Consider the following 25,168-nt stretch of genomic DNA (forward strand, 5'->3'; position numbering starts at 1 on the left):
AGTAAGATCTAAGTTCCGATTTATTGTCACTCTCCACTAGAACCGGATGTTGTGCTTATCTCTACATATGAGTCGATGTTTCCGGCTCTCCGCGTTCGTTTCGTACTTTAGACTTGGCCCTGAATTGCTCAAACTTGGAACAACTCCCCCAACGAACGAACAAGTGATATTAACGGTAAAGGTGACAGATTTCTCTGCAAGTGAAAAAAAGGAAAAGGAATTGTAAACAAACTCCAGAATGTGGGAAAAATTCAGTATCGTTTGTGTGATTCTACATGGGATCATTTTAATTTCACATGCAGGTTTGTATAATGATATAATTACGACATTTTTACTTGAAATATTTATGACTCATTATCAAATCACATATAATCTCAGCAAAGACACCCTCAAAGATATTACACTAAAATTATAAATGTTGGTGTAGAAAAACCCACAGAATAAATAGTAAATAGTTTCCACGGTTAGGTTTTGAAAATGGCGACTTTTTAACTGTGAATCATGCACTCCGTGGAAAAGTATTGATTTGATACATGTACATGTACAACATACTTATTAGGTATTGATGTAGTTTCTACCAACATGTATGTTTTGCGTGACATTAGAACCATATTAGTACATACCAGGTCAAGTATCCCTCTTGTTACAGGTCAGAGGTCAAATTGGCCAGAAATCAGGTCAGATTTAGTACATGCGTAAATTGGTTAAAAGCAAAAACCTACCTGGGAATGATAACTAGTTTATTCTTATGACATACATCAGTTTTCAAATAAATGTATCATACATTTAGTTTATTGATTTATTGAGATATTATTTACAAATTTTAATTTGCTCAACTCTTTCAACTTATGAATCCATACTGTAAAAACCTAATACATTTTAACAATTCATACACATGCTGAAGGATTGAGGCCATACTGAAACGTGACAATTACGTTTAATTACTGGTATGGTTTTCCTTTCATGTATAGCTACTTGCACGTCGTTTACAAATCAATGAATATCAGAAAACGCATAAATCAAAATAGGGAAGTTAGAAACATTAAAACGAATGAAATGGTGAAGCCAAGTTGCGACATTTTGCTATTTTTCCTAATATCATTTGTTGGATTATATCCCGCATTTGTATTGGCAACAATAAATAAAAAACCTAATTATTTAATTTTGGAAGCAAAAAGCAAAATAATTCAAGCCGGACAAAGTTTTCATCAAAAAGTTTAGAATTTAAGATTTATTAATATCTACACCTTTATTGCCTCCAAAGACGGCAATATTGCTCGAAAAAATTCTTTGAGTAAACAGATATACGAAAAAGAAAGATACAAAGGATTTTCTGTGTTTATCTTCCGTGTTTGTTAAGGCTAAGAGAAAGTTCATTCTCTGCTCGACCACTTGCGATCCGATACTATCTTTATACCCTGTCTATCTACAGTAAATAGATTAATTATGCGTTTATATAATTGGTTTGAGAATGTTTATTGTCAATTTAACAACTAAAATAAGACCATTTTAGAACGACAGAGTAGTTCACAAGTTTCTGTAATGCATTAGTAGTACTACTACAATTGTTTAGTAAAACACTATTAATTTTGTTTAACATCTATTATATGTATACATGGAGTAAAATATGTAAATAACAAATTATGTTGAAATCGACCAGAGTAAAACTACACCCGTATGATCAGACGTGCGTTTCACGTGTCGTAAAAACCACTTACTAAAACAGAAGATTTCCTGTTCTATAGAGGTCTGGATAATTGCATCCTGATTTTGTTATACCATTTTACACATGTATTTATAGATATAAGTGTAAATGTATAGATTACATCATATGTTTATAAGCTTTTGTCATACAAGGATGCACTTACATTATATTTAATGAACGTTGAACTGTTACAAAGGTTTTACTCGTTTCACTAAGTGATTAGATGACAGGTTAAATTTTACTACAACAAAATTGTTCTACAGGATGCTATTTAACAACTGTTTTTCCCGAGAATCTTCGTGTACATTCCTCTTGATTATCTCGTGTATGTACCATTAGAAGAGAGAGGGTATAAACAAATAAACAAGTCCTATAATCATAGAGGAAGCATGTCCACAAAAGTGCAGCGATACTATACACAGCGTCAAAATATTAGCACCACTCTATTTTTTTCAGATCTATGCAGACAATAGTGGTCTCGGTACGCACACAGATGATATACCTTATGAAAGTCATTTACCAAATTATTATTGAGATGATTTACTGGTTCTTTTTGATGCGATGTATAGAAGGAACGGGGATAATTTACATGTTTAATATATACTTCATTTCATATGTCACAAACCACTTCTTTACTAAAATAGGATTTGTCAATGAAAAGAAGTTTAAAATTGATTCAAATCCATTTTTACAGAAAACGTATAAGAAGTAAGAATTAAACCAATATTTAATAAATGAAGAAGAGAAACAGAGATGAATGAATGAATGAATGAATGAATGAATGAATGAATGAATGAAGGAATGAATGAATGAATGAATGAATGAATGAATGAATGAATTAATTAATTAATTAATTAATGTTTTTCCGTTCTTCCATTTATACGTGATGATTGATGTATGATATAGACATCAAACATTATATAACACAAAAATTTATAAAAATCACAATCAACAATTTTATATATCACTCAAATAACTAGCACAAAAATACTTGTATGCTATATTCTTTGTAAATATTTCATACATATCATCAGGCATTACGTATAAATTTACACGTAAGGATATTTTCCTCATTTGATTTTTATGGGTTCTGATCATGTATGTTACGTTCAATATATTGTTTCCAGTTATCACTCTGTAAAATATCTATTATTAGATTGGTCAATGACGTAATATCAGTGGTTGTGTTACAGATAACACTGAAGACTTATAAACATGTGTTTGTAGGATACAAATTATTGAAGTAGTAAATATGACAAAGTTTATCCCAGTGTCTTGACTAAGTGGCAGATCGCCTCGAAAGTTCGACTATATTTTATCCACACTGTTCGAATTACTTCTTTAAATGCCCCCTATTGTGAAGTATCCTGGTAAAAATGAAAATGTTTCTTTATACATGTAGTTTGGATTGAAAGTTTAATAATTTAATGTACAGGCAAAATGTAAACAAATATATTTTTTTTGTTATTCAAGTCAAATGTAGCATCCTGTTTTATCCATAACCCAAAGGCTGTATACATTTTCGTCACAGTGATCGTATAACATGATATTTTATTCACGATAATTCATCCACATGTAATTTCATAATATAAAATTTCATAATTTCATATTTCATTGAATGAGGTTTCCTAATTTTTGCAGTAAGACACGGCTCTAACCTTATATGGGCAATGCATCCGGCGAGTGGTAACGGAGTTTCCCGAATCATGGCGATTGAAGGGGATCCGTCCGAATGGGTATCCACGGCGAACGTCACGGTCCGTCACATCAGTGCCCCTAACACGGGCTGGCAGTTCCGGGGACTCGCCTACCATTACGACATGGAAATCCTGTTCTGGACAGAGAGCAGTAACAAGCGGATCCAGGGCCTGGCCTTGAATGGCAGTGTGTCCACAAGGACGGTGTTCACCAGTACCTCTAACGGAGTGGATGGGGTCGTGGTTGACTGGATCTCCAATAACCTATACTTCGCGGACGCTACCTATAACTGGATAACGCTGGTCACTCTGAACAGTACGGACAACTTCTATAAAAAGATCGTGGATACAGGCCTGGATAAACCGCACGGAATAGCGATATATCCACAAAAAGGGTATGTACAAGTCAACAGGGTGAGTGAGGGTATTCAGATATTTTTTTTATATCATAATGTCAACATATATATAGCAATATGATTGCTTGTATGTGTTGCAAAAAAAAATGAGATTTGCTCAGTCTTTTCTGAAAGGAGTTCTGAAGTAAAGGACAGAATCTATGTAAGATTCAGCAGATTTAAAAATCAGAAAAAATGTAGCATCTATTCATTACTTGTTCGTTATTTCTCTTGCCTGAACATCGCAGTTCATGTGTAGCGCAGCATTTAAAAAATGAAGCCATAGACTGATGTTTTTTGTCAGGTTGTCTTTATAGTAAAAGCTTTGAAACAAAGTTCCTTCGTTCAGTTAATGAAGAACCAAAATGCACTAAAATTTCTATTGAGCGACCAGCAAATAAAGTTATGGTTTGGCTAAAATTAACAAAACAAACAAAACTGGTATCAAACCTCAAATCTTACATAAATCTTTATTCCATTGCACCTCTTCGAGCCGTCCCGACAAGCTCAGTAAATTTCATATGTATTCTGGTTTGTTGAAGGTATTTATTTTGGAGTGACTGGGGACTTCAGCCTAAAATAGAAACGTCTGATCTTACCGGAAGTAACCGACGCACACTAGTATCGAGGGACGTCATACACCCACGTGGTCTAGCAGTTGACCAATCAATGAACAAACTTTACTGGGTAGATAGTGGGAAGGACACCATAGAACGAATAGATTTTAATGGAAACAACCGAAGGACGCTAACCCAAGTCCAGGGTACCAATTTCTTTGGAATCGCTCTTTATAAAGTAAGTATTATAACGAGATGTTATATATTAAACATGCTCTTGATATTTAGCGGTATCCTGATCAAAATGCTTTTGGCGCCATAATATCTGCGTTTAAAATGGGATGCCCCAATCGTATTGAATATTGAATCTGAATATCATATGCCGAATATCGTATAGACTCCATGTAAAAATCACCAATGCATGTCAAAGATTGATTTTTACGCTAAATTTGATTCCGCCAAAATTAGATACGTATATGGACGCTTTTAAATGAAGTATGAGTTGAATAAGCCAGGTAAATACCTTAAGAAGTTTGTTCACGGAACCAAATGAAATGGCTTGGTTTTTTTTTTTTTTTTTTTAAATGCATTCTGCTTTTCATAGACAAATTTAACTGATTAATGCGTTGAGATGATTAATATGTGTAAGCATGTTTTTTTTTTTTTTTTTTTTACAGAAATACCTCTTTGTGACAGAACAAGTGGAAGGTCACCTACGGATTTACGATAAAAACACAGGTAGTAAATATATAGACTATCAGCTCGGTCACCGACCGTATGGCATCGTGATGTATAACGAGGAATTACAACAGGGCGACAGACGTAAGTAATCAGGATGGAAGTAAAATCTATTCTCTTTTGTATGTCTTCACTAACCTGTATATGGGTATAGGGGTACGTTTTTCACTTTGGTTGACGTAACAACTGCAGCGTAGGCGGTTCGAGTCACACGTTTGGCAGAAGTTGTTTTTTCCCTTAGAATCTGTCTTTCAATTTATTTTTCATTCAAAATTGCAATTAAAAGAATTGATTGATTTTATCTTTATTATTTTTTTTTTTTTAATTTTATGTGTTTTTTTGTTTTCTTCGTTTTTCTGTATTGGTCTTTAAAATTCTTATTTTTATATCGCATTTATATGTGTGTATTAAAACATTATCGCGACAATTTATTTTTGCGATTTCATACTATCCGTGAACTTGAATCGAACGCGAAATTTATTTGGTTTACAGTATTGAGCTGATTAAATACCAATTTTCTTGTTTTCTGATAGACCTAACTACGGTTATAGAATATTCGAGGGGCAATTTTTTCGGAATTCGGTCTATAAACGAGAAATTTAAATTTAAGAAGTTTAAATTTTCGCGAGATAGTTATAGGAGGATATTAATTCCTCCATTTGTTATTTTTTTAGCGGATCAAATTTCGCGACCAGATGCAATGCCTTGCTCTACCGCGAAACTATCAATCCAGTGAAAGTAACCTGTTGTATTATATGTGTTTTGTAGAAGAATGCGAGTCACTCGGCTGTGAACAAATTTGTATCAACAATCCCCCTTTCGGGGCCTCCTGTTACTGTGGCGACGGGTATACACTGCAGGCCGACCAGAAAACATGTGTAGGTATGTCAAAGGTATCTATACATAACCCCACGACATTATAATTGCACAAATATGCAAATTGACATTTATTGATAAAGTTTACTGGACTTTTTCTAAAAGCTAATCTAACCAATTTAGCCTTAAAGAAGTTGTATTTGTTGGTCTTTGGTCATCCTCTCGCCATGTTTTTGATGGTAAGTTTCGGTTTTAGAACACCTTTATTTCCAGCATATTTGAATCTTTACATTTCAACTTGTAACAACTGTTAGACGAAATATCGTAATAATTTTTTTTTTTGAAATGTACTGATGTTTCATAAAACAGATTACAAGATAATTGTAACATACATAGTATATATAGTATCCTATTGCTAAGAAGATATTTTGATGAGGTCAAAGGTTGAAAGGATAATCAATAATCTGACAAAGTCTGATCTATCAGAGTTACTTCCCTTCGTTTGACAGACTGAAAGGAAGGGACGTAACTCTAGTATATCAGAATGACGAAACGAGAGTAAACGGTGTTAAATACGCCGTAATGTTGATGTTTTCCATTTCCAGAGAGCGAGTACTTCGTACAGCCCGCTCATATCTACGCCATAGGTGATGCCATTTGTCAGTACCCCGTTAACCTGGCGGATATGTCGTTAGTAAATGTCACACTAGATAAACAGTGTTTTATGAAAAGCGGGAAAGGGTTTACGGCCCTCACCTACGACGCTAACGCCAAGATTCTCTACTATACCGCAAATATAACCAACAGTATTGGCACTGTTCAGTTAAAGAAGGGGGCTTATACTGACACAGTCATCCGGGGTCTTGGTGACGTCAGGGGTAAGTTAACAATAAACACTATAACGATGACGTCATCGTTATGGTCAGCTGTTTTGCTAGGTCAAAAAATAACAGGAGCGAAATAATCCAAGAGATGATGAAACTTTGGATCAATAGCGAAGTTATGGGGCTAATTGATTTTCTGATTAATAACAATATGTGTAATATCATTATCGCAGCTTTAGCATCAAAAGTGGCAAACTTCAAACATAACGCCTCTGATGACGAACAAGCGCCATAAGTTAACTTTAATTTAACGCCAAATACAGTATGGGTGCCAGAATAGAGGAATATCTAATTTTGATGACGTACATGTCTAATAGATGAAAAATTATAATTATTCTATGACTTACATGTTTTTCTAGGTATGCGTTTAACATATAGATATTCATATTTGTTTTTATAAAAAAGAAGAAGGCTATATATGTTGGTATATTCTTTTTTGATCAATCAAAGTTAACTATTGGGCAAACTATTTGACTTAATGAAAATTCTGCTATCATACATTCGTCCATTAAGCTGTTGAACATTTTCCTAATTCATTTTCTAACAATTTGCAGAATTGACAAAACTAGAGTATAATCCTTGGCAGAATATACTTATTAAACATTTTAAATTGGTTTAGAACAAGAGTATATTTCTCTTCTCCTAAATGATAAACAAATTTTACCATATCTCATATTGATGGCGGATCTGTATTTCTAAATGTTCACATAAGTCAAGACAACATTGTAAATTTATCAAGTTCCTTCTTCAGTTAATCTATTGGATGTTTACTTTGATACAAATATGGAGCATTATGCCTTTTTATTTTTGCATTTAGTTTTGTTTTATTAAGGATTTTTAAAATTCTGATGAAAAATCATAACAATAACAAATTTTGTGCATTAATGCCGCGAAAAATCAAGTACACTGAGCTCAATTTTTATGCTGATTTTGGAAACAGAAACTTATTCTTTCAAGCTGCAAGACATTAGAAAGTAAGTCCTCAGACCTTTTTATGAAGCGTTGAATCTGTCAAAAATAATTTGTAATTTAATAAATCAAAAATCATCCCGATTGCAAATTCAAGTCAGGTACTGACTGTGGGGCAGTAGATTTCGCGTCCTAGTTACTTCAAAAATCAAATGCAAATGATGCTCGTAAATGTTAATTATTGATCAGTATGTTTCTCTTTCACTTTTTATTTATTTTTTCATGTCGGTATATAGTTTATAATTTAGTTTATATAAACGTAGTATATCAGAAACATGTTATGATATTCAGTTTTCTTAAATTGAAAATAAAATGCCACAAGAAACCACTTAAGCAAAAAAATATTATTTTTGATATTTTAGATGTCTAAGGCACACTGCATTATTAGAAAATGAGATGAAATTTTTATTTAATTCAAATATGTTGATATAAAGTGATCATCATTGAGAGAAAATGAAAGAAAGATAAAACCAAGTTGACAAGCACATGTACGTTATCAATAAGAATGACTAACAAAATAAAATGGATCTGTTAATTGATCTAGGACGGTTTGGATTTTGACAGGAATGGCTCTAGACTGGACAACGTCCACTCTGTACTGGACAGACCGACAGTTTAAACATATCATGGTAGCTAAGACCGATGGTCGGTACCAGAGGACTATTATAGATACTGGACTGGAGGAACCACTGGGGATAGCCGTGCATCCAGAACGGGGGTCAGTTACACTTGTTTTCATGGGTTTAAATAATACACAAAAACAACCAACTTTAAAAATGTCTGTGATATCAAGGATCCAAATGTACATATTAATCTTCTTGGGTTCTTTTGGTTTTTCAACAGAATCTGCATATTAACATTTTTCTATACATGAGATTTGAGCAATATACTGCGCTAATATCGTTTTATCTTTATATTAATTCCTTACTGATTCGATTTTGGTTACTTTTTCATTTATAAACATTACTAGGTATTTTTTTCAAAGATATTCAAAACATACATGATATTTAGACGTAAAATCTACAATTACACACATTCATACAAATCTAACATTCTTATTTCTCAAGGACATTCAAAGTTATATTTTTATATAAACAATTTGTTATTTTTACATGATGCTCTCAAATTAGATATAAAGCTTTGTTGTTTCTTAGGACAATGTACTGGACAGATCCTGCCAGACGAGTCATAGAGACGTCCTACATGAACGGTGACAAGAGAGCGGAGCTACAGATCATCAGTGGTGTTCAGCATCCTAATCATCTCTGTATCGACTTCCATAAGAACAGGTGAGATAACGGTTCTTTAACACCAGTGTGTTACTATATATAGATAACTTTATTGACTTGTAAATGAGGTCAGTGTCAAATGAAGAAAACTCCTGGTGAATTGGTGGTGAATTTTAGGTCAGGTGTTAGAATTTATTGTACTCATTTACCTGAAGTCGACATGAATTTATCTGAAGTAGCAATTTGTGCTTTTGTACCACAAATTGTACTAAAAGTCAACGTTATTCATTGGGACCATATATTTGACATGAACAAGGAGCCATTGTTAAATTGCATATATCTTTACGTTAGGCAATGAAACAAAAATGATTGAAATAACGAAGAACGAAATAAAACGATTATTATTTTTCGAATTTTTCAATCCGATGTACTACATTGTTAGATGGAATTTAGTTGTGGTGAATATGTTTGTGTATTATGAACTCATATTTATATCTGATGATATCTTTGTATGATGAAAATATTTCTATATGATTTAAATATAAATATATATATAAATAAAAACTTTATTTATTTTGCATTAATTGAGAAACAAGTTATACAACTTATTTCTTTATGATGACAACATTTCTATATTATGAACATATTTCTATATGATGAACATCTCTCTATATCATGAACATCGTTCTATATGATGAATATCTTTCTGATGAATATCTTTCTATCTTTCTTTATGATGAACATCTGTCTAATGAACTTCTTTCTATATAATGAACATCGTTCTATATGATGAACATCTTTCTGATGAACATCGTTGTATATTATGAACATTTTAATGGCTAATATAATTATGTGTGTGATGACTTTCTTTGAATGGGATGAGAATATTTGGACTTGAGTGATATCTGTGTCTGATAAATATCCTTTGTCTGTCAGATGTACTTCTCTCTTGTGATAAATTTCTTTGTGTGAGAGGAACTGTTTTGTTGTATGCTTAACTTTGTATCTAACGACTTTCTTTTTCTGCGTTACAGATTATATTGGTCCGATTCTGAACTGTTCCAGATTGGAAGTTATGACCTCAACGATGGCAATGTTAAAATAGCCTACAGGCAACAATCGGCGAAGTTCTTCGGTATTAGCATTTACCAGGTTAGTATTCTCATTCCTGTATCTAGGACAGGCATATTCATTTTGTTTTTGTTATTTTCAAACAATGCTTTGTTTCTATTGGCATTTTGATAATGTTTTCATAGCCGTATAATTTATTTGTCTCTGTTTCCATAATAGATATGGCATCTAATCTTCCACAAACATCTCCATGTTGACGTTATTTTCAATGTTTTGTTCATTTTTAGATTTTTGTTCCTAGCCATATAATTAATGTTTTTTTTAAACTAAATATGGCTTTGATTGACCGATTCTATTTCTTCATACATCTTAGACCTGAGAATGGCGCGAAAACCCAATGTTACCATGAAACCAACAGCGATATAGATGCTGCTATTGAAGCAATGGAATCGTACATAAAACGGGTTTTTTTTGACAAGTAATCCCACAAAATTATAGGTCCTTTTGTCTATTCTTTTTAATTCCATAGGGTTATGATGAATTGTTTGCTATGCGGATTCGCACAATGTTTTTTTCAAATTCCAATGAAAATAATAAAATAGTGGCATAATTTTTAGTATTTCTTGTTTACATTATTTACAAAATAATCATTGTAGCCTTGATTATTAAGTTAGATCATCATTTCATTTGTCTATACAAATAGGATTACATTATTTGGACCGACACGGATAAGATGAACGGTATCCATGTAGCAGACCTTAACACCGGCACAAAAAAGCGCGGAATTTTACATCCGCAGGTTGGCGTGTCAGCTGACGTCATTACGTACGATATTTCTAACCAGCCTAATTTTACAGGTATACAATGATGACAACGTTGATATTTAAACCAAACAGCAGAACATGATGTATCATTACGTAATACGCAATCTCATCGTCATATCTAGTATACTCCGTTCCATTAGTTATCTCAATAAAACCTAATTCTAGTTGACGCAACGCTTACGTAAAAGACACATGTAAACTTGTCTTTGTGTCTAATATATAAGGAAGCCCCTGAAGTTTTATTAACTGTTATAAGGCTTTAACATGATATGGAAAGAGATTATAAAACAAAAAATACAATTATACCAACATACCAATGTAAAAAAATGTCAAAAGGGTATTATAATTCACATTGCGTTATATTAAAGATGCTCCACCGCCGACAGAGCATACATGATATTATTCATTTGAACAATAATTGGTGTTTAATCGTGTATATATATGCCTAATTAAAAAAAAAAAAAAAATAATTTATTTCGCCTTTGGTGCATGCACAATCAGTACTTCATTCCATATAGGATATAGTGCCACGGAATTTTTTCGGGATGCAATTAATTATTTTTCATATTTCTAACTTGAATTAAAATTAGAAGCTTAAACTTTTTAACTGTGGTAATGTGTAAAGTAAGTAACTTTTGTAACTGAAGAAAAATACTAAATTGTCTGCTCCTGTTTTTGATAGTGAAAAAATACAATTTGTCAGCGGTGGAACATCTTTAATGGATATGGAAAGAGATTATAAAACAAAAAATACAATTATACCAACATACCAATGTAATAAAATGTCAAAAGGGTATTATAATTCACATTGCGTTATATTAATGGAAATAGCGTCTTAATTGTAAACAACCAATGTAGGGGTAATGTTTCTAGCGTAACTTTGAATCTTTCATGAATTCAGGGTCGTGTGTGCACTCACCTTGTGATCAGCTTTGTCTGCCAAACTCTCCAAATACTTCCTTTTGCGCATGTGGGGTCGGATTTGAATTAGACGATGTTAATATCAACACGTGCACGTCTCGTGAGTATATATATTATATATCAATCAATATGAAGATTTTAATTGAATGTGCAACGAGAATTAAACAATGTTGTTCTCACGGATATATATTGAATAAACGGCCAACGAATATGAAACATGTGAAGATTAAGTGTTGTTTTATATTTATGAAATGTAATTTTGAAATTCTTGGCCAATATGAATTTATCACCGGAATTTTATTTGTGTACTTTATAATACATATAATCAGACATGTTGGTACCTACCTGACCCTTGTTTTATAACCAGGTATGTTGCCTGATAACTTCCTCGTGGTGTCCGACTCCCACCAGCGACATATGTACCAGATAGGCTTTGATGACCAGAGTGTCCACGCTGTGCCACTGTCCAACCTGTACCGGCCCATCGCCCTGGACTACGACCCTATATTCGAGAAGCTCTACTGGACAGACAATATGGCCAAGCTTATAAAAGGAGCTCATCTTAACTCCCGGACAGAGTTCACACTTCAAATCCTAACAAATGGTAATGTGTTTTTAGAAATATGTCAAGCAGTTGCTGATGTATTTGTCTGTTAGACGCTTTAAGTATGCAGGATTTAGAAACAAAGTTCACCAATTCAGATACTCGTAGTAATGTTTCTGCATAAGAAGTCAGTCTATTGGGATCTTCACAGACAGTGATATACATTTATTACACAAATAAAAAAAAACATAACTGAAATAAAGATTAAAAACACAAAACGTTACTAGAAGCATTTGTATTCAGTAAGGGCGGTTAACAAAGAATAGATATTTCACTATTTTCCCCATTGTAACACAGACGATTTTTACTAAATGCGTCATTTCATTTTTCTCTTCCTATCCAGAGTCGGTAATAGATGGAATCGCTGTCGATTACATGAACCGCCTACTCTTCTACACCAATACGGGTCTGAACACCATCACAGTTATTTCCCTTAGCAGGACCAGACTCAGTCGGACAATAGTATCGGAGGATCTAGATCAACCAAGAGACATAGCTGTTCACCCACTCGAGGGGTACGTCACTTCCGGTCTATCAATTTGCCGGATGTAGTTATGATAGGTTACTTTTTGATCATTCAAACTATCTTTACAGGTTAAGAAACTAAGCCAATTCATTGTTGGGTCCTTTGAAAATAGTAATATGAGTTTTGTTTCTATTTGTCGAGCACAATGGTCACGAACATTGATTTGTAACATAGGTCACTGTTGGTCTATGTGTATCCGTTGTGTTGAGTGCATTGGTATAGAATGTGTCTTAAAGGTAAGTTTCGCTCAATGAAATATAAAGTTTACGAAATTGAGTTTATCCTGTTCATAGATATAATCTTCAGATCTTTTTCGATGCATACAGCGAACAATATGGGTGGACAGTTTCCTAGCTTGACCAGGAAAATACTCCTCTAAAAATAGAGCGAAGTCAAGCTTTACATAGAACATGGCGTATTTTATTTCCAAACGAGGCCGCATCAACAAACGGAAGCGTGCAACAAAATGTCAGATAAAAGTGACAGTTTTGCCTCGGCATGTTTAGTTAAAAAACAACAACAACAAATCTAAATACGATGGCTTGTTTATACCTTATCTATAACACTTTAAGTTACTGACATACGCTCGCTAGCTTTGTACATCAAACATATATGTAGTTAGTCTGCCGCTGTATGTGAGCTGGCATATGTGTTGAAATTTAACTCACTACGTACAACACGACCCAACAGAATCCGGGAAAGTTCCGCTTGAGATGCGGCTTCTGTTTCTTCTATTGCTACATGTAATCTTTGAGTGTCATTCCCTAGCGATAACCTAGGATGCTACCGATTCCATTCTAATTTCCTACTTTTTGATGCCGAATCTGATACATGTTTTTTTCTCACACGCTTTCATTCAGCCATTTTGTTTACTTTTAGTGCGTAACAATTAATGCGCATGCGCGAAACTTCGATAACACAATACATCGCAGCTCCATTTGCATACAATCCTGTCAGCCTGACGATCGTAATAAATCAAGGATTTCGTTCAATTATGTATGCAAGACACATTTGTTCAATCTCATACGCATTAAGAAATTAAATTAAGGTATTTTTGATATGGTTTTTTTTTCACCTTTTCTTCCGTTTATCGGATTTTACAAACAAAAAATTATTTGGTTGGGCGAAACCTACCTTTAAAAACTTAATGATATATAACATGCCTGTAATGCTTTCATAGAGTGATATATTGGACGTATTGAGGACGTTGGTATTAAACTATCGATATTAATTGTGACAGACGGATGTTGTGGATAAACAGCGGACGTTAATATGCAATTACAACAATAAGTTGTTACAGACGGATGTGTAACTATATAACTATGAATTGTTACAAACGGATGTTTTTGACGTAATAGGGACGTTGATATGTAATTATGTAGCTATGAATTGTTACAGACGGATGTTTCGGACGGCTGGGGACGTTGATATGTAACTATGTAGCTATGAATTGTTACAGACGGATGTTTTGGACGGACTGGGGACGTTGATATGTAACTATATAATTATGATTTTTTTGCAGACAGATGTTTTGGACGGACTGGGGACGTTGATATGTAACTATATAACTATGAATTGTTGCAGACGGATGTTTTTGACGCACTGGGGACGTTGATATGTAACTATATAGCTATGAATTGTTACAGACGGATGTTTTGGACGTACTGGGGACGTTGATATGTAACTATATAGCTATGAATTGTTACAGACGGATGTTTTGGACGGACTGGGGACGTTGATATGTAACTATGTAACTATGAATTGTTACAGACGGATGTTTTTGACGCACTGGGGACGTTGATATGTAACTATATAGCTATGAATTGTTGCAGACGGATGTTTTTGACGCACTGGGGACGTTGATATGTAACTATATAGCTATGAATTGTTGCAGACGGATGTTTTTGACGCACTGGGGACGTTGATATGTAACTATATAGCTATGAATTGTTACAGACGGATGTTTTGGACGGACTGGGGACGTTGATATGTAACTATGTAACTATGAATTGTTGCAGACGGATGTTTTTGACGTACTGGGGACGTTGATATGTAACTATGTAGCTATGAATTGTTACAGACGGATGTTTTGGACGGACTTGGGACGTTGATATGTAACTATATAACTATGAATTGTTGCAGACGGATGTTTTGGACAGACTGGGGACTTCAGCCTAAAATAGAAGCAGCCAACATGGACGGAACAGATAGAATAATCTTAGTTAATCTTACTGAGAAATCCTGGCCGAATGGTATAGCAGTGGACTATACAGGTAAATAATTAACCATGTGACCGTTACCAATATGTCAACTGTTGAGTCATATATGTAATGATTCTTCATCTCAATCAACGAGCATACATTGTTAATCCATAGACTGACTCTTACCAAATGATACTAATTAATTAGTGCAACACCCACCTGTTTGTGTATGTCCGTGTGTCGTACGTTATGATTAAGGCTATTAAGTAACTCTAGAACATGAGGTTACAAATTAATGTTGGAGGCAAAAGCATGGTTCAGTAGTGAACTTGTATGTCAGTAATTACCGTACAGGATTGAACACTATATCGTGTTACTAACCTCTCCTTCACCCTCCACAAACCCGTATTCCGCCATATGTATGAATCTGTAACACAATCTTATAATTTATTTTGGAACAGCATGATAATGACGTTATGGAGACAAATATATAACTATTTTTCCTTAACCATTTCTTTTTATATCGGTCGGTGGTCATATATCTAAAATCTGTGAATCCTGTTGACTCGTATGGTATATAACACTTTGTATTTTGAAGCATGACTAAATGCATCACGGTTAATACCAAACCGCGGAGTGCGCATGCGTATAACGCAAAGTACCACCAGTATCTTGCGACACGTCATAACGTCTTTGTTATTTTACACATATCATATTTCGTTAAGGGTAACTACTATTTAAGGTTAATTATAAGACTGGTCACTAGTCTCTAGAATATTAAAAGAATCATTTTGGCTGGATTATTTTTGTCTCTACTACATGTCTGATTCTGGTTCTAAGTTTCAACCTATGGACCTAGGGAGAGATAATATAATGCAGAACTCTGCTCAGTGCGGAGAAAGTCTTATCAACAACTTAGGAAATGTGGTCAGTCTAGTCAATTATATGTGCCGTAATTTTCATAATGACAAATCAAGAAGAGCTTTTTATAGGTTATGCACCACCAAAAGTTACCAACATTTTAAAACTTTCAATACTGCGCATAGGTTTTAATTTTACATTCATATTTTGAAAACCACACGTGTATTTATTTATGCTCATTATTTAGTGTTATGCTTGTCTTGTAATTCTACCAAGCGTTAATACATACATACTTTTATTTTGACATTTTAAGCATGAGATATACACAATCTCGTTCATTGTACCTTTGCATGCAAGAAAACAGAGCATTTATATACAATTACGTTTAATCAATAAAAAGAAAATCAGGTGTTGATATTGCTCAAACTGCAGATGTATGTAAGTAAAATGTAAAAAAAAAAAAAATATATATATATTAATATAAGACAATTATATTATGATAATGTATTAACTTTCTACAGAGAGAAAGCTGTATTGGGTAGATGCTAAATACGATAAGATAGAAGTAATAGACATGAACGGGATGAACCGACGAACAGTGATTGAGGAACCCAACAGTCATTACTTCGGGATCACAGTCCTAGGGGAATACCTCTACGTCACAGACTGGAAGCGGAAGTAAGTATCGATAGGAAGTTCTAAAATGCTTGATAGCCGGATATTTATGCGGGTTATTTTTTGCGATTTGAAGCTAAAACGACAAAATTCGATTTTAGCGGTTTGAATGTTAAAGCATATGATTCAACCATTTCTTAATAATTCGCGGATCAAATGTCCGCCAAAATCATGAAAATATTACCTCCGCGAAAATAACCAACAATATGGTACCAGAGTTATGAGAAAATATCACACCTCGATATTTCACAGACGGATGTAAATGAGTTTAATTTTGCATTTCCTTTTAGTTTCGTCTCCCGGCTGATGAAGACGGGAGAAGGTGATATGGAACAGATCGGACCGTCTAGCTTTTCTAGGCTAAACGGTATCGCTGCTTACAAGAGTGACGCCGTATTAAAAGGTCAGCAATATGTCTGAATTTTCATTGGAATATCGATATCAATTCAGTTTTTAAAGTAAAATAGATGACGTATAAATGAAATTAACAATTAAGCTCTCGTGTATTATATCTAATTGTTTCAATTACTTTATTAATGCTATCAAGTCAGTGTAAAATCGAATTGATACTTCAATGATTTTATTTCTCATTTGCAGGACGAATCGCTTGCTTCGAACATACATGCGATCATCTTTGTCTTCCTAAGCAGAATATGAAATACACCTGTGCATGTGCAGATAACTTTGTTTTATCGGGGAATACATGTGTTTCATCAGGTAAAGCATCTTATTGCTATCTTACGTAGGCAAAATGGAGAAGCTTGTACATCTTGTTCTGATCCGAAGAATTGAAATTAAAGATAATATTGCTTTTTATTTGATAAACTCGAATTTCCGTTACACCTACAAATGCTTGATGCTTTAAAATAAAGAAAACATTTTTTATTTGATAAACTCGAATTTCCGTTGCTATTATTTATTTGATATACTCTGTATATTTCTGTTATTCTTACAAATTTTTGATACATTAAGATAGAGAAAGTATGTTTTCATTCGATAAACTCAACGTATAATTATCAGAACCTTTTTTTCACAGACCTCCCTTGGAACACAACGACTCAACGAGTTACAGGTACGTTTAATGTTAAGCTGGCTTTCATTAAAGGGCCACTACCTTTACGAAACGGCTTTTAATTTTTAAAATAGGAATGTAAAACGAGATCAATAATTTTGTAGAGTCGCATAAGTTATTAACTATACGTTTACTAGCACACTTATCATCACCTTCAGAACTGTTTAATAAGAATAAATAAAATGTAAATTTTCATAACGCGGGTCGTTTTATGTTTCCCGCCGTCGTCCTAAATGCCGCGCGGTAGTTGATTATCACTGCGCCAGACGGCAAAACAGCGAAATGAATCTCCGCTGTTATCGTACATTAGACAGGAAATCTTGCATATGTTTGGTGTTGTAACCTCATATTAAGCCATCGATATATATTTTCTTTTGTTATTAATGTTTTTAAGAAACCTTTAAATTTTGCTCCGGAAAGGTAGTGGGCCTTTAAAATATGAACGGATATTTGTTTTTCATAGTTATTATTTATATTTCTGTTTTCAATCTTAAAAAGAGTTATTGACAATGAAGATGTCGAAAACCACGAGAACACATATGCTTTTCAAAATCATTTGTAGATTTTGTCGATTTGATTTACAATAAGTACATTTTCTTAGCGGCTTCAAATCTTAATGCATTTCTGATTTTGAAGAAATATGTGCTATCAATGATAAATCCGCGGTATATAATAAGCAATGTATTCGATTTATAGAAAGTGCAATAAGCGCAATACTATTTAATCGCACAAAGGTTTTGACTAATAAATCATATATATGTGTGTATAGTTTTAAACCATATTTTTACAATATTTGCAGACATAACGACGCCCTCTGTCGGCGAGGTTAAGGGTCGTAAATTACCCGCTAAAGGTCTACATGTCGGCGCTATCGCCGCCATTGCCAGTGTGGGAGTACTAGTGGCCATTGTAGCAACAGTAGCTAGCGTGTTCCTGTACCGAAAGTAAGTAAATATATAGTTCTCTCATACCTACGGGAGTAGTATTAATTTATCTACTGCAATACACCAGTGTTGTTTGACGCTCTTTTACTTTGCTACCCCCCAAAAAAATCGTGACATCAAGATGTCAACATTTGTTTTTCGGTAAAAAGTGAACGTCATTTTAAGACACAAGTCTGGTTCGGAATTTGGGTTATAAATATACTTATATAATAATTGTAAAAAAAACCGAGGCTTACTTCGACGATTTATTGCAATTTTACAACAATGATATCTCACCATTTTGTTAATATTTTAATGAGAAAATATTAATTTTGTTGACGCCGTGACGTCACGAGACTGCATTGCATGGGTAGCCATGTCATAAAGCCTCAATCAACATTAATGTATTGCCGCAGACCAGCCAATTACAACCGTAGGCATAAAAATTAAAGCCGGGATCACAAAATGTTGTCAAACCACTGGTAAGTCTCAAGTTTTATTATATTCGGAGACTCTTTATTGTGATAATGCCCATGTTTATTATATATGTCAGCACAATATAGATAACGTGAACGGCGACAAGGATTAACTACAGAGTTATAGGGACACGTGAAAGCATAACTTTCTAGTCAGCCAACGTTTAACTCCAAGTAATTGCAACAAAAACTTTTCAGACTAATAAGTGTCAATTTTTATTTTTTTATTTTTTTTTTTATTTTCAAACATTTTACACATTATATATAAATAGACACTAACACACAAACACTTGCATATGCACTCATTCACAATACTTAAAAACATATATTAGCCATTACTAGCCAACCATAACGCACATATATGCATGCTCTCACTCTCACTCTCTCTCACACACACACACACACAAACTCACATACATACATACAGACAGACAGACAGACATACTAAAGAAGAAAGATAAGAAGGAAGAAGAAAGAAGAGGGAGGAGGAGGTACCGTTACACATACACCTATATTATAGTTTAAATATATTATACTAAATAAAAAAAAAGTAAATAAAAAATTGTTCTGAAGAATCGTTGTGCTGATCAGCTATATAAACCCCAACAAAAGATAAAAGAGAAAATTAAAGTAAGTTAGCAGAAGTAAAAGACTAAGTGAAAGACTAGGGTAAAGGTATATACTTAAAGGTCCAATAAAGGTTTCCTTTTAACATGGTCACTTTGACTAAAAACATATATTTTTTAACTAAAAAATTATCCTTAATTACATTAATAAGAGCATTGATATTTAAAGAGTTGCTAAGACATCTGGTTTTATAAATGTAATGTTTCATAATTATCAAAATTTCATTGTCAACAGAGCTACAATTTTGTAAAACTATTCCAAAAAGAAATGAATCTTTATTATATGCAAAGGAAATAAACAATAAATCTAATAAAGTTTCATAATTTTGAAGCAGAGTTTGCACCTCTTTGCATTCCCATAGGCAATGTATAATTGTCTCCCTTTCTGTATTACATAAAGTACACATAGGACTAGGATTTATTCCTATCTTATGAAGGAAGGCATTAGTAACTAATATATGATGAATAATTTTGACTTGAAACCATATCAATTTGGAATTTTTTGTTACCTTAAATGGAAGAGTATATATTTCAACCACATTTCTGTATCATAGTTAAAGCTCAAATTCCATTTTCTAGTACCTGTAGGAGTTGTTGATGGAGTTATGATAAACCTATAGAAGTCTTTCACACCCTTTTTGCTTTTAAAGAAAATTTCTAATAATTGTGGTATAAAAGGGTATGAAAGTTTCTCTGGTTTTATTTCGAGATTTCTTAAATAGCGCTTTATTGACAATATTAGTCCATGGTATTGCAGAAAATAAGTATCAATTCGAAATTTTTGTATAAATTCATCAAAAGAAAGAAAAGTAAAATTGTCAGAATTTTTCATCAAATCATTTAAAATTAAAATACCTGACCTAAACCAATTGGGGTAAAAAAACAAATTTATTATCAACTTTAATATCATTGTTGTACCAGAGAGGTGTTTTGAGGATACACTCTTGTCTATTTAGCCTCATATCTTCAGAAAAATTAAATTTATCCCATGCTTTAAAGACATCTTTCCAAAATTGATTATACACAATTTTACATAATCCTTCCCACAATTATATATTTTATTTAAATCTAGAGTTGACTTGAGGATCAGATACCATTTGCCTGAAGACGAGAATAATTTTCTAATCCATCCCAACTTTAACTTTCACTTCAGAATTTTTTTAAAGTTTTTTGGAAAAAATTAGGAAGTTTTGTTGTGCGCTCTTTAAATCATGGTTTTTTAGTAGGTCAATGTTCAGTTACCCAAAGACATGGAATTATTGTGTGTATTCCCAAGGGAGATATGCCACGCCACTTCTTAAAAAACTGGAGGACAATTACACTCTTACATATATTACATATAAAATTGCTTCAGGGGTAATTTCACAAAGAATCAAAACAGTTTTAGATAAAATTATCAATAAAGATCAGACTGGCTTTTTATCTGGTAGGTATATAGGTGAAAATATCCGCACAGTGTATGATGTAATGCAATATGTTGAAGATTTAAATATTCCAAGTATGTTGATGTTAGTAGATTCCGAAAAGGCTTTTGACTCCGTTACATGGAGATTTATTGATAAAGTTTTTAACTATTTTAATTTTGGACCAGAAATAAGAAAGTGGTTAAAATTATTTAACAATGATGTATATTCTTCAATTAATCAAGGGGGGAATTTATCGGAACGTATCAGTATTGAAAGAGGTTGTCGTCAAGGAGATCCAATAGCTCCCTACATTTTTATTATATGTGCACAAGTGCTAGCTGCAAGAATTAGAAATAATAATCATATTAAAGGCATTGATGTAGATAATGTACCAATTTTGAACGTGCAATATAAGTGTCAATTATGATAAAATAAAGCACATTAAAATTCGACCAAATCGATAATGGGTAAATTTTGAAAAGTTTTATTTGAAATATGTTGATTTATGCATATGCATTATATACGGAACAAAGAACGATAACTCTGTTTATAAGATGTCATACAGAGGACGGCGATGTTGCATATGTTTACTACGTAAATGATACGCTATTGAGGTGAATGACTGGACAATAAAGTTTATGCAATATAAATATCATATTTCAAAAGTAATATGAGATAAAGTGTCCATGTTTATCGTGTTAATCCACGTTACTACATGGTATCAATCACCATCTGCGATGTATGGGTACCTAAACAAGTATAAACGAAGATAAGATCTGAATACACACAAATAAAAGCATTTATCCATATTCATATTACTTTACTTTATGTGCTTTCCAAGAATTCTCACAACATATAATAATCTAGCTGGCGTCAACGAAACAAAAAATGAAATGTTTAGAAACTCGAAAATTTACATATTGTGGCCATAATTCATTTCACCCTAAAGAGTATATCCATATCGAGGTACAAGTAAATGAAATATTGCTTATTTACTCTTCGTTTATAATACTATAGAGAGCAACCAACTAAATAATTTTACATAGACCACAGTGTTAAACTTTGTTAAAGTTTTGTACTGTATTATTAAAACAAAGGAATATTAGTTAGCTTTTGTGTTCTATAATTAAAGTCTAGGTTCTCATATAACACTAAATAGAAAAAAAGTTTGGGTCCTTCTGCTCAAACTCCAACCAGGGTAGCTTTATTGAAATCAGGCGCATTTTGCACTAAAAAATCCTGAAATTCTAATGCTTTTACCTATTCATTATCAAAGTTGATATTTTGAACCTAAATCTCAATATGAATTTCCAAATTCATATCATGGTTATCTAGGAATAATTACCTGTCAGAAAACATTTTTACTTTTGAAATTCATAATTAGCCAGCCAATTAGCGGCCGGGTTAAAATTCTATCCTGGGCTCAATCTTGTATACACAGGGGCCATTTCGAAGGTCTTTTTTTATTTAGTTGGTTGATCCCTATATTGTACATAGTTAGTTTGGCATTGAAAATTCTATTTTGCGCCCCCTCTCCACAATGCTGCTTATCGCTGCATTCGCGTAGTAAATCAGTAATGAAGATCGCATTTATAATTTTAAGGTAATAGGCGTTATAGGTTGTGCCAGCCTGTGCTAGATTACCGTTGTCACTTTTTCCGATTTCAACCATATTTGGTATATTGCTTTTAGATCAATGATATCTTAGATCCATTCGATACTGGTTAAAATCCATCAATGTTTACAAGAGTTACGAGACTTGATAACTTCACATAATTATTAATAATATTTTAAGCTGTAAATAACTATTTTTGTGTTGCTATGCAGGCGACACATCCACTTCAGTAGAATTCTTGTATGTTGAAATAACTTGTTCTAGCCTTTACGTGACTTTATGCTCCTCTTGACAATTTGTTTGTTTTAGATCGGTGTTATGTTATCAATTGCTTATATCCTGTCAACTACTAAGGTCATTAGGGCCACACATCGAGATGATGTTGCCTATAGCAATCAGGTTGTTCGTCTGTCTGTCCGTGTCTGTCCGTTCACCAGTCCGTTTTTTATATAACTTATGAAGGTAGGATGATACCCCGTGTCACCTAGATCTGCTATGTAACTCTTTCGGCTAACCGAAGTCAAAATGGTTGGTCAGCGGCCATCTTGGATTTCAACAAAAAATAGTTTTGTATGGATGGAAGTAGAGTGTTGTGTTCTAAAATTCAGCAGGAAGATTGTTTGTGCCATCCAAATCTGCAACATATGATATGACTTAAGTTATGGTTGGTAATACCAATTGAAAACTACTGCTTATAAAATGGAGGTAACAGATACGCCTTGAATTATCATTCTATGGAAGGAAGGAGCTTAAGTAAAACGTTTAAGAGAAGCTTACTAAAGATAGAAATAAAGATATAAAAGGCTTAAAGATGATGCTTGATAGATCCCCCACTTAATAATAGTGATTTTGTTTTCACAAAATCATCTAAAATAATGTTTTGTTGTTTTCCCAGATACCGAGACCAGTTCATTCATCACGACCGCTTAGTGGAGGACAGCCAGGTGGATTCGTTTTATCGGATAACCTTCCCAGATAATAAAGATGAGCCGGCAGTGGACTCCGGCATCATCAATCCCGGATACAAAAACACGTAACAAAGAGGCGAGCTGGCAGTGAATTAGGACAAAAAAATAAAATGTAAAAAAATAAGATGGAGTTGGTGAATCCTGGAAATGAATATTCAAGATTCTGAACCTGGAAATAAAAATAAAGAGGAATCTCGACAGCGTATTCAATGAAAGAGATCAAGATAGCCTGGGTGGTCCGGAAGATTGAGCGGTTTTTATTTGTCTTCTTGGACCCAGACACAAACAGACGATGGAATTTTAGAACGTCTATCATTGATATTAGCAAACGCAATTTTTGGTCCAGCTACCGCGAGTGAAAGTCTCACTTTGTCAAATATTTGAGCAGATATTAGTGGAGTGAAAGTGGAATTAATACATTTTGGTAACTGGAAAAAGTCATGAAATGGTTCACTCGCGAAATGTTCTTCAAAAAATGTTATGGATATTTGACGATTTATTTTGGATAAAATGGGGGAAAAGCAGTAATTTGTTGCTTGCATAATAGTTGTTGGTCGTCCTGATATCAGGTTTTTTTTTTATTAAATTTCTGAATTTTAGGGAATATTCATATTTTGACCCGAGGCATTGGGTTAAGTATGGATTAGAACATTGTTTTCTTTACAGATGTAGATATCAATTCTGTATATACGAACTGTATCACATGATCTGACTAGTGCATTAAGAGGAGCATTCAGAATGTAAAAGTTGAGTTTGAATAGCAATTTATTGTGACATACGTGAGTTATATATCTTCGCTCTCTATCATGTACAATGTACATACATTCTATCGAATTGAATTGTACATATATATATATATATATACATATACAATGCTACATTACTTTTGTGTATTATCATATCATTAAAGGTAGGAATGTATATTGTTATGATTGAATTAAAGAAAAGTGTTAAGAAATTTTACGCTTTTATATTGTGATGAAATAGTGATTTTTCACTTCCATGATAATTAGTCAAGTATCGTTAGGGATCATATTTCAACCTTCATGACTGTTCCTACCGTGTTTGTAATACTATATATTTGGTGACGTTTTAATTATATATGAAACATTAGATCATGTACAAAAAATAAATAAGCACATTGACTTGATAATAACAATAAATAAGAATGAAACAAATGCTGGTGTGTGGGATGCAAACTTCAAGATATACAAAAAATAAAGTTATGAAACATATGACGTTTTTCTCTGGTATATCATGGTATAATACGATTTTAATTTTTGCATAATTTCCATTTTACAGAATTATTTCGCTGTGACCCATTTATTCTGAAGATATCAATGCATAATATTTCATGAAAAATCTTTCAAAAATATCTTTTGGTAACAGCGAAAATGGACCAAACAGAA

At 33.3% G+C, this 25,168-nt stretch overlaps 1 protein-coding gene across 1 annotated transcript; it reads left to right on the top strand.

Moving 5' to 3' along the window:
* The first annotated feature begins 91 nt into the window (after positions 1-91).
* LOC138306974 (low-density lipoprotein receptor-related protein 4-like) lies at positions 92-24,994 on the top strand. The gene is made up of 20 exons (XM_069247577.1): positions 92-302; positions 3,347-3,797; positions 4,340-4,592; positions 5,032-5,176; positions 5,861-5,974; positions 6,514-6,786; positions 8,326-8,479; positions 8,916-9,050; positions 10,025-10,142; positions 10,765-10,918; positions 11,787-11,906; positions 12,174-12,410; positions 12,754-12,925; positions 15,079-15,209; positions 16,520-16,676; positions 16,964-17,076; positions 17,271-17,390; positions 17,710-17,745; positions 18,545-18,689; positions 23,687-24,994. Exons 1-20 carry the CDS (start codon positions 239-241, stop codon positions 23,826-23,828), a joined length of 3,234 nt encoding a protein of 1,077 aa, XP_069103678.1. The 5' UTR covers positions 92-238; the 3' UTR covers positions 23,829-24,994.
* The last annotated feature ends 174 nt before the right edge of the window (positions 24,995-25,168 follow it).

The sequence above is a fragment of the Argopecten irradians genome, chromosome 14 (assembly GCF_041381155.1).
Source record: "Argopecten irradians isolate NY chromosome 14, Ai_NY, whole genome shotgun sequence".
NCBI lineage: Eukaryota > Metazoa > Mollusca > Bivalvia > Pectinida > Pectinidae > Argopecten > Argopecten irradians.

Excerpts from the sequence above, each read along its gene's own strand:
- LOC138306974 (XM_069247577.1), top strand. The coding sequence starts at position 239 with ATGTGGGAAAAATTCAGTATCGTTTGTGTGATTCTACATGGGATCATT. Across the intron at positions 5,177-5,860 it reads ATTACAACAGGGCGACAGAC|AAGAATGCGAGTCACTCGGC; the intron begins GTAAGTAATCAG and ends TGTGTTTTGTAG. Across the intron at positions 12,926-15,078 it reads GCTGTTCACCCACTCGAGGG|ACGGATGTTTTGGACAGACT; the intron begins GTACGTCACTTC and ends GAATTGTTGCAG.